The sequence below is a fragment of the Bos taurus genome, chromosome 26 (genome assembly GCF_002263795.3).
Source record: "Bos taurus isolate L1 Dominette 01449 registration number 42190680 breed Hereford chromosome 26, ARS-UCD2.0, whole genome shotgun sequence".
Taxonomy (NCBI): Eukaryota; Metazoa; Chordata; class Mammalia; order Artiodactyla; family Bovidae; genus Bos; species Bos taurus.
Window position 1 is genome coordinate 49386274 of NC_037353.1, and position 12854 is coordinate 49399127.

The window sequence follows — 12854 nt, forward strand, 5'->3', positions numbered from 1 at the left end:
GGTGGGTGAGCCAGTCGAGAGACCATGGGAACTGGGAACGCTTTCAGAATCTGATGCAAATCCAGGTCTATTCCCTTCACGCGCGGTTATTGTACTATTACACCACCTTCCTGGAGCTGCCCCTGAGCTGCAGCAGGAGCAGCGGCTGCCACACTGTGGGGCGGGGGGCTCCCACAGCTGCTCAGCGGGAGACCACCAGCCCCTGCCTGTCCTGCCTGCTGGACCCCAGGGGGGCTGTGGCTGGCCAAGGCTCACACAGCCTGCCCGACAGCACTGGAGAGGTTCAAGAATACAGATTTCTGAGTCGTATTGATGGGTGGCAAAAACCATCACAGTATTGTAAAGTGATTATCCTCCATGTGAAATAAATAACAGAATACAGATATCAGATGATTAAAAAAAGATAGTTGGTGTTCCTTTGCCCTACACCTGGAGGAAGTGCCACCGTTATTGTTTAGGTAACAGAGAGGCTGGGAAGAAGGCCTTTGTAGGTGTGGCAGACTTGTGAGGCATTTTGTCGAACATAGGATTGTTGTGTCACTGGTTAAACCAGCTAGCTCTCCCGGTTGGGACGGCTCTGTCCTCGTGTGGGAGAATCACCGACTGGCCGTGGCTTGGCCCCCAGCACTGTACAGGAGGGTGTATTCTTTAAGGGGTGTGTGTTCTCAGCATACCCTGAATTCCTTGCACAGGTAGGAAGGGCCAGTTCTGCTCACGGCGCTTGCTGGATACTCCAGACATCGGGTCTGTGAGGAGAGAGCTAAAGGCAGAAGTGGCCCTCGAGAGAGCCAAGGTCAGTGGGACGGAAGGCCTGTGAACTCCAGGGTGGAAGGGTCCCCTCTGAGACAGGACATCTCAGAGCCACATAGCCCCAAGGGGCTTACTGCTTAAGACTTCTTAGCTCGCTTTAGAATTACCTCGGATTTTACGAGGGATCTTGTTTGTGACAGCAAAGCCATTTATATCCTTAAACAAGAATTACAAACAGCAACAGAAAATTAACTCCAAAATAACCTGGAGAATAAATACACAGACACACCCGCACACACACACACACACACCACTGTTTATATGTAAAATGTTTGACTCAAGATTACACACAGCTGCGGACAAACGTACAGTGACTCTGTACACTCATGATCAACAAAGTGCCATTACAGCTGTATCTGGGTGGTCACGGAGAAAACCAAACCGTCAGGTAGACAAAGGTGTGCGTAGCAGCGTGTGCGTGAGTTTCTCTCCCCTCTCACCGCACATCCCAGCCCCGGCCCCCGTACCAGCCTTTTTCATCTGTACAGGACAGACTCAGTACATTTTACAGCACCTCACATACGCTGCTGGTTGAACTGAGAAGGCAGGAGAAGGTATTAAAAATTGGCAGGTCAGGGGTGAAGCATGTTTTCGGAGGATCGACAGAACCTCTACAGATAGAGCATCAAGATAGGGCATCAGTTTGGGTTAGTTCTGAATTGCGGCGTCTCCAGGTTGAATAAAGGAACCACTCAACAAAGGATGCTCCTTCCCCAGGCTGAAGGAGCGGCTGGTGCCACCTACAGCCTGGAAACCGGCTCTGCAACCCGCACCTGCGGCCCTGGCTGGTCCCCGAGGAAGACAGATTGGAACCGATGCAGGGGATGGAAAATGGGCTGTCCGCTCTCAAGACAAATTTCCTCTGATAAATTGCTAACAACTAGAAGTGTGTTTAAAAATGATTTTGGCTAAAGAGATTCTGAAGATTGTAGCAATTAGATCAAGGTTTGTGAACTTCATTTCTTATAAATATATTTCTTCTAAAGTGCTTCTTATGAGATGTGGTCACATCTTTTTTTTTTTTTTTTGACATATAGCACTCCCAAATCATTCAGCCTAGTCCTGGATTAGGTTAGTGGGCACATACGTATCCACACTGTCCTACCTTCTTAGGGGAAACGGGATTACTAGGAAACCATCAGAGAGCACACACTTCTGAAAAGAAATGAAATGTATTTTTATTGGCGGAGCCAAGATGAAGTATGTCTTGAAATCTGTTTTACAAATAAACTTGCCCATAAATTGTCCATTCACTGCTTCGAAATCTTTTTTCACACTTGAGGAGCTGTCACAGGGTCCCTAATAAACATGAGTCTTATTTAGTTTACTGGATATGTAATTCTTCTTTTCTTTGAAAATAATTATTTTTCAAGCAAGTGCAGCAAAAATACAACCAATAAAAATCTTGCTATGGCAGCATAAACAACCTTTATAGCCAGCATATACATAGAGTTCCTCCAATAAAAGCAGTTCCTGGTAAGGAAGGGGACAGAAAATTGGCCAGACTTTGCCAAGATCGCGTGCAGGGCTCCCAAGGGTTGACAGAGGAAACCTCACACCCGTTTCCACCTCCCTATCCCAGACTAGTTCTTGGCCATGAGGATGACAGTTGGAGCATCTCAGTTGCTGAGGAGGCCCTTGGGCCACAGAGAACAAGGGGTGGTCACTTGGTGGGACCCCCGTGTGTCCAGTTTATCTCAACATCATTTGTGAGGCAACCTTCCCAAGGCCCATTCTCAGAGCCCTCAAAGCTGATGGATAGTGGGGTGCAATTCCCTGGGGGCTCCCAAGGGGCAGAACACAGACCATCCACCTCTTAGTTACCTCATTCTCATTCCAGGCCCCTCAGCAGGATTGTGCCCTGGTGGGTGGCAGGGCTGGGGCCGTCCAATGGGGGTGACCCTTTGGGGCTCCTAGGGAGGAGCGTTTGCTCAGCCCTCCCAGGCCTGCGGCCAGCTGTGGTCTGTGGTCACACCACCACTACCCCCCCAACTCGGGGCCACCCCAGGGGACAGCCCCAGTCCGGGAAGACGCCTCCCGGGAGCAGAGGTGCTGGTGCTCATTTATGCCTTTTACAGTAGCTTGAGAAGATGTTATCGCAGCTTGAGAACAGAAATTAAAGCATGTATCCTTCAGGTGCAAATCTACTGTACTTACAGCTTTACTGTTTCTCTGCAGGGGGGCTCCATTAATCTTGTAACAGTGAAATTCCTGAGGAAATTAGTTTCCTCCAGTTGGGTTATCCTCAACTGGTCTTTGGGGGAGGAGTAATTAGGATTTAAGACTCCCTCTTAAAGCAAAGGAAGTATTGGCCATTTTACCAGAGTAACAACACTTTTCAGTGCCATGCTTTGCCCATTAAAAACCTGTGTGTCTCTCAGCTCCTCGACACAGGCTCTGCAAAGATTTAGCCAGGTGGGAACCCAATTCCAAGTCCTCATCTATCGTGACCAGGTAGTCTGACCCAGACTCCGCCTGGGTCATTTGTGCCCACCTAGCACTCAGCACTCTGCCCTGCTGGGGAGTAACCCCTGGGCCCAAGAGGGAATAATGTGCTCTCAAAAATGGGATGGCTAAAATGCGTCCTCACCTACTCAGAAGCGCTGAAATGTTAGCTGTCACCAAACATAATTACACCTCAGCCACACCCACGTCTCTCTTTGAACTGGGCTCAGTTCACAGACGCAGGGTGCCGCACTTTTGCTTCAATAAATGCTGCACTTTTCTTTCCCCCACAAAGAGGGGGTGTAGATTGGCTACCTGGGGCTGGTAGATGGGCTTTACCGTGGGCAGGCAAGCGGACCCAAGTCTGGTTAGGTATCGCAGGCAGTGATGTTTTTGCATCATGGACTGGAAAGAGCAAGGGCTTTGGAAGTCTGAAAAGCATCCTGTAGCTGTGTATAACCTTGTCTGCCTGTAACTCACATGTGACAAGCCCTGGTACATGATTAGGGCTCAGGGCTTCGTGGAGTGGTTTTTATTGCCAAGCTCAGAGATTCACCTGCTGAACATTAGACCTGTTGATGTCAACAGTGGTAACTGCAAAAAAGGAAGACTATTCCAAGGAGAGGACATCCCCGGTGGTCAGAGGCTAAGATTCTGTGCTCCCAATGCTGAGGGCCTGGGTTCGATCCCTGGTCAGGGAACTAGATCCCACATGCTGCAACTAAAAATGTGTATGCCACAACGAAGAGCCAAGATCCGCTGTGCCACCACCCCTGAGAACTGGCACGGTCAGATCAATAAAAACTAAAACTCCCCTGCTCTCACTCTCCGGGAGCAAGCTCTCCTGACTCCTTGGGGGCACATCCTTCTGAAGACGTTTTCTTTGCTACATTCACCTATATAGTAATATGTCGTATTTATCTAATTCTGTTTAAAGTTGGTCATCAGAGCAAACATCTTGTGTTGCAACATGCTGTTTTCTCCCCTTTTGTTGCATTTTTCATAGTAATGTCTAGATTTTACTTACTTTCTAATAAAAATAATCTTTTTATTTAAAAATAATTGTAGGGTCACATGCAGTTACAACCCATTCTGGTATTCTTGCCTGGAGAATCCAATGGACAGAGGAGCCTGACAGGCTACAGTCCACAGGGTTGCAAAGAGCTGGACATGACTGAAGCGACTCAGCATGAAGACAGTTATAAGAAATAACACAAGATTCTGTGTGTGTTCTTCCCCAAGGACAGCATCTTGAAACACTGTAGTATAATATTGTAATTAGGATGTGGATATTCATACAATCTGTCCATCTTTCCTCCATTTCCTCAGCGTTACTTTTTGTGTGTTTTTTTGTTCTATGCTATTTTGATCACATTCAGGTAATTTACCATCTTCAGTTGCATCTTCTCAGGCGGAGGCACACGTGTAACTAAAGGCCCCTTTCAGTCACTGGCACAATGCTGCCCAAGAGAAAACACGAAGTGAGCCTAAAACGAGTCACCTGCACACTTTAAAAATCTCTAGCAACCACGTTTAAAGGGTGAAAGTGAAAAGTGAAAGTTGGTCACATAGTCATGTCCGACTCTTTGCGATCCTATGGACTGTAGCCCACCGGGTGCTCCGTCCATGAAATTCCCCAGAGTATTGGAGTGGGTTGCCATTTCCTTCTCCTGGGGACCTTCCCAACCCAGGGATCGAACCTGGGTCTCCTGCATTGCAGGCAGATTCTTTACCAACTGAGCTACTAGGGAAACCTCATTTAAAAGGTAGAAAGAAGTAAATCTAATTTTAATAATACATTTCACACAACCCAGTATATTTCGACAGGCAATCACTGTAAAGACTATTCACCGGATACACTGCATGAACTTCTTTTGGCAATGAGTCTCCGAAACTCCATAAGTCCACTTCACCCCACCTCCCCCTGGTCCCAAGTAGAGAACATGGTTCACAGCACCTAGGACGTGCCGGGCTCTCACTCAGGCTCTGGGATGGAGACACAGCTCCCGCCCTTGATGCGAGACCACAGACGCTTCTAACACCGTGAGGTGTGCCCGCAGCCCAAGGCGTGCAGGAGCCCTGAACACCTGAGGGCGGCTCCACGGGGTCTGTCCTCCAACCCGGTACAGAGCCAGAAGAGCCCAGGAGGAGCCCCACGTGTCTGGGTGGAAGCAACGGCGGTAGTGAACCTGGGATCCAGGAGGAGGGGCGCTTTGGAGACAAGGCCGGGGCTGGTCTGGGGGGAACCTTAAAGAGACCACCCTCCCACCCCCGGCCCTCCCCCAGCCATGGGCACCGGAGGCAAGGGAAGGCGCTCTGCGCGAGGTTTCCCTGGAGATGGAGGCTACCGGGACCATGGACAAGGTCACTCCAGGAGAGGAGTGCGAAGCACTGGTGGAAAGGTGGGAGGGGACACTGCCTGGAGCGCCAGCATCAGGAGGTGCCGAGGGAATCCGGGGGAGGACTGAGGTTAGAGGGGCGCGGGGCATGGGCGAGCGGGTCCTGGAGCCGGGCCTGACCTCTCAGTGGGTGATGGTGGGCCACGTGCTGACGTGGCTTCAGGTTCTTCAGGGCCCAATTCGAAACTCCTTGTCAGCGTTGAGGTTCGGAGAGGGCTCAACCTCCCTTCCCCCGATCTCCCATTCTTCCATCCCTACCTTTTGGATTAAAATTTCAGCTTGTTAAATACACGTTTCCCTGGTGGCTCAAATGGTAGAGCGTCTGCCTGCAGTGTGGGAGACCTAGGTTTGATCCCTGGGTAGGGAAGATACCCTGGAGAAGGAAATTGGAGAAGGAAATGGCAACCCACTCCAGTATTCTTGCCATGGAGAATCCCATGGACAGAGGAACTTGGTGGAGAGAGGAACCTCGTGGGCTGCAGTCCGTGGGGTCGCAAAGAGTCGGACACTACTGAGCGCCTTCACTCACTCAAATATACACTAACATCACACACACACACACACACACACACACACACACACACACACACACGCGTACATCCTTCTCCCAGCTGCCTTTGGAGCTTCTAGGATCGCAGGAAGCCCTGACTTCCAGGAGCTCCGGAGGGGAGCTTCCTGAGAGTCCAGAGCCCCGGGGGTCCGGGTCCTAACTGGCCGGCCGGACGCCGCAGCCCCAGGGTGTTCACCAGCTCGGGGCTGGCACGCGGCCCTGGGGGGCGGGGCGGGGCAGGGGGCGGGGCCGCCGGGACGGCTGGGGGCGGGGCTTCCTGCGCCACCGCCCGCGCTCCGCCCCCATCGGCCGCCCGCGCTCGATTGCTCTTGTCTGGCGGCGGCAGCATGGCGGCGGGGGCGGCTGAGGCAGCGGCGGCGGTGGTGGAGGTCGGCTCAGCTGGGCAGTTTGAGGAGCTGCTGCGCCTCAGAGCCAAGTAAGCGAGGCGGCGGGCGGCAGGGGTGAGGGGACGCGGCGGGGGCCGGCCTCACGGGCGCACTGCTCGGCTCCCTCACGCGCGGCCCAGCCTGGGCGGCCCGGACCCTGAGTCCGGGTCCCCGCCCCGGTGAGGGAGCAGGTCCACCGCAGACCCAGGTTTCGAGGCTCCGGGCGCCCCGCGGCGCCAGGCCCGGCGGCCCCGGGGGGCGGTGACGCGGGGCCCCAGCTCCCTGCCGAGGGTGGGCGCGGAGACCCCGGCCCCTCGCCGCGTCGTCCCGGGCGGGCGCTGCAGGGAGGCCGAGCGGGGCGGCAGTTGGCGTCTGAGGGCGCTCGTGGTCGGGCCGCGCTGCCTGCCCGGGCGCTGGACGGGCTCTCCCGCCTCCTGAGCGCACTCCGCCGCCCTCGGTTCTGGTTTGGCCCGGCTGCCTCTCGCCTGGGGGGAGGCGTCGGAAGGAGAGCCGCGGGGTGCGGTGGGCCCGTTCGGCGGTACCCGGAAACACCGCTCCCCGGCCCCCGACTTGCGGGTCAGCGCCGGCGGGCGCGCGGGGCCTCGGGGCGGTCTCTCCGCCTCGGCTGAGTCGAGCCCTCGCCTGGGCACCCGCCCGGCGCTCAGCCCCCTGCCAGCCCTGGGCCGCCCCTGCGCTCGCGCCCGGGTCGGGCCGCGGTGTCCTCTGCGGTGAGAGGGGTCAGGGCCGCGGGCGGCGCGTGGCCGGCGGGCGGGAGCGCCCTCGGAGGCTCCGGGGGCAGAGAGCCTGCGCGGAGCTCAGGGCGGTGGGGCGTGCGGACCTGATGCGGCCCCGAGTTTGAGCTGGAGGCCGCTGGGGAGCTCCCTGGGAGCGTGGCAGGGGGCGGGTGCCGAAAAGTGTTCATCAGAACTGCTGCTTCGGCGTTTCAGGTTCACTTGGTAAATTGTTGAAAGAGGTGGGCCCGGGGAGGCGGGTGCGTGGGGAATGACGTTGACTCATTGATGAAACGGGATGCGGCCCGGAGGCGGCCTCTGGAAGGAGCCGGGCTTGTGTGGATCTGTCCTTAATAAGCGGGCTTCCCTGGTGGCTCAGACCGTAAACTGCCTGCCTGCAGTGTGTGAGACCTGGGTTCGATCCCTGGGTCTCCAGATCCTCTGGAGAAGGAAATGGCAACCCACTCCAGTACTCTTGTCTGGAAAATTCCGTGGACGGAGAAGCCTGGTAGGCTACAGTCTGTGGGATCGCAGAGTCGGACAGGACTGAGCAACTTCACTTCACTTTACCCATCTTAAGTGAACAGCGCCTGACGTCATGAGGACAGAAACCCGAAGCAAACATAAACGCGGTCACCCTCTCCCGGTGAGGATGGAGACTATTTTGCTGTTTGTGTGTTTGGCATTATTGATCCTGTGTTATTTTTTTTTTTAACGTAAAAGTCCTTAAGACGTCGCAGTCGGTTAAAATGTCAGTGTTAATACCGTTTGGATGCGTTCTTACCACTGGCCTGTAGGTGACATGATCCAAGTACAGAGCAGTGGCAAGAACGCATCCAAATGGTATTAAGTGAAATGATGCCTTTAGATGGGCACGTGGGAAGTGGTGCTTGGCATCTGGGGAAGGAACAGATCTCTGCTCCTTTTGGTGGAAATGGCAGCATTTCAGAATATGAAGTAGTACTTGTTAATGCTATTTAACGTCTGTTTGACAGATCATTGCTTCTCAATTTAAAAATTTCATGTGAATTGAAAATGTATTTTGCCTAAGTTATCACATGACTTAGGTTTATATGTTTATATGGTTTATATGTTAGTCTACACAGTTGGGAATAATTAAGGTTTGCAGAATAATTAAGGTTTTGCCCATTTGTAAAATATTTAATATAGTCTAATACTACATGATTTTAATACATGGTAGTTAGTGTTATCTGTACAGGAATAACTTCAGGAGCAGAACATCTGAAATAACAGTGAGACAGCAGTTTATTGACCACTAAATATTTTACTGACAAAGAACGGAGGTTCATTACATTGTTTAAAAGCACAGTAGTTAGGATTTGAGAAGGCAGTGGCACCCCACTTCAGTACTCTTGCCTGGAAAATCCCATGGACGGAGAGCCTGGTGGGCTGCAGTCCGTGGGGTCGCTAAGAGTCCACACGACTGAGCGACCTCACTTTCACTTTTCACTTTCATGCATTGGAGAAGGAAATGGCTACCTACTCCCGTGCTCTTGCCTGGAGCATCCCAGGGACGGGGGAGCCTGGTGGGTTGCCGTCTGTGGGGCCTCACAGAGTCGGACACGACTGAAGCAACTTAGCAGCAGCAGTTAGGATTTGAACCTCGTCTTCTCTTAAAGGTTTTTCCTTAAACAGTGCACCCTGCACATTGAGCTGTCCCTGAAGATGGAGAGAGCAGTGGGCCATCAGGAGAGGGTGACAGCATTTATTTGTTTCAGGTTTATGTCCTCATGATATTAGGCGTTGTTCACTTAATTGGAAAGTAGAAGTTAAGCATCTAAATTTGAGAATAACGTGGATAATTTAAAAGAACATTAATATCATTCTTTAATATTTTTAAAGGGCTTACATATTTTTGTTTGATCTTCCCAACCTCTCAGGGTATTATTGCTGTTTCACAGACGTGGAAGTTAAATTACTCTTCAAAGCTGCGTTAGTAATGATGGAATTTAAGTTGTATATGTGTACTTTTTCTTTTTACTTACGTTGGCACATACTGTTAAAAAGTTTTGTAACCTATTTAATTTTTTAAAAATGTACTCGTATTTTCCCATGTTATTAAATGTTCTTTGAGATACAATTTTTAATGACTTTATAATATTTTATGACCATTAAGAAAACTATGTTGTTGAATAATAGATTTTTACAGTTATTTGCTATGTAAAATACTGGGGAAGTAGTCATATACATACATCTTTGTCTCTTTAATGACTTCTGTAGGATAGATCCTTGAAAGTGGTACAAGAAATTTCTGAAAGTTTCCAATTGAACTTTTACCAGTGGGATATAAAAGTGTTGTCTCACTTTATTCTTTTTATCATTGAATATTTTGATTTTAAAAATCATTTTTCAGTTTGATAAGAAGTGTTAATGTAGTCCAGCTTCACGCGTGAGAGGAAGAGGAATCAGTAACTGGTGAAGTATCAGCAGTACTTCCTCCATAGTCTCTGCCCATGCGCCGAAGCTCCTGAGTTCTAGCTACAGTGGGGCCCGTGGAGTGGGGGCCTGACTATGTGTTTCTCTCCTGCCTTCGGTGGCTCTTCCTTTGGAGCGTCCTGCTTTCTGTGTCCCAGGCAGCTGTCCCTTCTTCCTCTGTCCTGGCTGTGGCCCTTGTCCTCTATTTTCCTTTGTTTCAGCACAAGACCTTGCTTCCTGCCTGGGAAAACAGGACTTCAGTAGCCTCATCAGGCTGCTGCTTCTACTTGCCCCTCCCCCAACACAACAGATTTGCTTGTAGCTTTTCCCACTGTAGGGGCTTCCTGGTGCCTCAGACGGTAAAGAATCTGCCTGCAATGCAGGAGACCCAGGTTCGATTCCTGGGTCAGGAATATCCCCTGGAGAAGGAAATGGCAACCCACTCCAGTATTCTTGCCTGGAGAATCACGTGGACAGAGGAGCCTGATGGGCTACAGTCCATGGGGTTGCAAAGAATTGGGCACGACTGAGCAACTAACACTTTCTTTCACTTTACCCATTCTTGATTCCTTTGTTGCTGACCTAGAGGAGACTGTCTTCTCGTGTTGAATTCTTCTCTGCTCTAGATTTCCCTGTCCTGCCACCTCTGAGAGCTTGAATCTCATGTCTTCAGCCTCTCCCTCTCACTTGCACTGTCCCCTCACAAAATAAACTATGAAGATGTTCTTGCATTGATAAAAGCCCATCCCTTGATCTGTCTGGATCCTCGCTCGCTCTCTGTTAACAGCCCAGTCTCTTACCTAGTAGGTTCCTAGCAGTTCCCTTCTTCATTCTCAGCTCAGTGGTCCACACACTGCTTCTCTCACCTGCTGAAATGACTGCCCACTGCTGGTCACTCTTCCTGCTCTGTTTGATGGTTGTCCCCCTCCCTTCCTGACTCCTGTGAGACCCCTGAACCTTCTCTGGTCTACTGCCAGGACTCCTTTCCCTCCGTCGCTCTTGACTTGGTGGTGACGAGCCCCAGAGGCTCTGCCCTTGGCCCCTTCTTTATTCTCCGGCGTGGATGAGGGTGGTGCCCGCCATCTCTTGATTCGGAGATCTGCGGATCAAGCGTGGACTTCTCTCCTGAGCTTGACTGTCACTAAGAGCCCACTAGACTTCTTTCCTCCCAGGTTGCCTGCTTCTGGACTGTGAATCGTGGCGAGTGCCACCACTACCTAAGTCACTAAGCCAGAAGCTTGGCGGTACTGGGCCCCTTCTTTTCTCAGCTGTATTGTTTTAGTGGTTTAACAGTTGATTACTTCTTTCCTTGCCCAAGTTTAATTGTCCTTGTTTTTTTCCTCCTTGTAACATATTTTTCAATGTGTTTTCCTGAGTGTTCAGATTTTTTGTAGTTGAAAGTGAAAGTCGCTTGCTCAGTCGTGTCCTAAGTCGGGTCCTACTCTTTGCGACCCCATGAACCGTATAGTCCATGGAATTCTCGAGGCCAGAATACTGGAGTGGGTAGCCCAGCCCTTCTCCAGGGGATCTTCCCGACCCAGGAATCGAACCGGGGTCTCCTGCATTGTAGGCGGATTCTTTACCAACTGAGCTATGAGGGAAGCCTTTTTGTAGTTGAGAGAGATTGTATTTGAATTTGAGTTTCCCAGGTGGCGCTGATGTTAAAGAACCTGCCTGGCAATGCAGGAGCCATAAGAGACTCAGGTTCTCTCCCTGGGTCGGGAAGATCATGGCATCCACTCCAGTCTTCTTGGCTGGAGAATCCCGTGGACAGAGGAGCCTGGTGGGCTCCAGTCCATGGGGTCACAGAGTTGCACACGACTGAAGCAACTGTTTGAATTTATAATTCTGTAAAAGTGAAGGGTTTTTCAGTTGAGTATGAGGTTAGACTTAAAGGTATCTTTGCCAAGGTAGTTTTATATGAAAATAGTTAATAGATGTATACTGAGATTTCTAAGGATTTTATCAACAGTTTATTAGTCCACTATTCTGTCTGTTCATACTGTCAGTTTTTAGAAAATACTTTGTAGCATAAGAAAGTTTGTATAAAAAGCAGTTCTATTTTTTTCCTTGTTTTCTGCTTATATACTTCATTTGCCCCATTTTATTCCTATTCCTATGATCACTTCATCACAATACCATGTTTAAAAATACTAACATTAATAGTAGTAACGCATATATAGTCATTTTTCACAAACATTGTGCCCTGACTGCAGAAATCTAGTTTCCACAGGGTCTCAAAATAGAGTTAATTTACATGGCTGGTAGTTGAGGTGGATGAATATTCAGAACCACTTCATGTGAGCTAAGTATTAATTCAAAAAATGTCATTAACTTGAAAATTCATCCAAAAGAAGTCCTTGAAATCATATTTCAGCCTGTGTTTAATACAAGATTCTAGCAGTACAAAAACAATTCAGGCGGTCCTTGAAAGGTTTCTTTGGTAATAGAATTTATCCTCATTTGCTTATTTCTAAAGCTACTGTGTTTTCAAAATCTGCGTTTTACGGATTTACAGGTCCCTTCTTGTGGTCCATTTCTGGGCACCATGGGCTCCTCAGTGCGCTCAGATGAACGACGTGATGGCAGAGCTCGCTAAAGAGCACCAACAAGTTTCATTTGTGAAGGTACTGCGTTTTCAGTGTCATGTCTTAGGGATTTAATTCTGATTTATGGGTTAGACTACATTTTATTGACATAGAAAGGAGTGGTGGTGTGGGATTCCTCATATTCATAGGTAGTGTTGGAATCTGTTATTTTCACAGTAGATTATTCTTAAAAACCTTAAAATGGTTTTATATTTTTCAAGCAGGGAGTGGTGTAAAACTCACTACCCTTTCCTGAATACAGGCTTGGGTGGGAGGACAGGATGGGCAGTCAGGAGAGGGTTTATGTGGGCACTCGCAGGTGAGATCATTCATTGTGGGTAATTGTGGTTTTGTACAGTAGAGATGTTAACAAGACTTGCTTCATTGAAAAGCTAAGTGGGACATGGAAAGTGATTCAAGAAAGGTGTGTGAGGGCTGCAGGGAACAGGGGGGTAGGGGGAGCTCGCTGCCAGGGGTCCGGTAAATGCAGGCCTGCAGGGAAACCAGAG

The 12854-nt window shown here is 50.0% G+C and overlaps 1 protein-coding gene and 2 non-coding genes across 4 annotated transcripts in view; 2 read left to right on the forward strand and 1 right to left on the reverse strand.

Moving 5' to 3' along the window:
• Positions 1-4934: 4934 nt before the first annotated feature.
• TRNAC-GCA (transfer RNA cysteine (anticodon GCA)) lies at positions 4935-5006 on the reverse strand. Its single transcript has one exon. It is a non-coding gene; the product is annotated as a tRNA-Cys (tRNA).
• A 1541-nt stretch (positions 5007-6547) lies between these two features.
• The window catches only part of GLRX3 (glutaredoxin 3), a 31205-nt gene continuing 24898 nt past the window's right edge, over positions 6548-12854 (forward strand). The window contains 2 exon segments of one of the 2 annotated variants that reach the window (NM_001035101.1): positions 6548-6640; positions 12276-12384. In NM_001035101.1, coding sequence (NP_001030273.1) covers positions 6552-6640; positions 12276-12384 — 198 coding nt within the window. In that variant the 5' untranslated portion in view covers positions 6548-6551. 2 annotated transcript variants of the gene reach the window in all.
• On the forward strand, positions 8089-8162 carry MIR2397 (microRNA mir-2397). Its single transcript, NR_031173.1, has one exon. It is a non-coding gene; the product is annotated as a microRNA mir-2397 (primary transcript).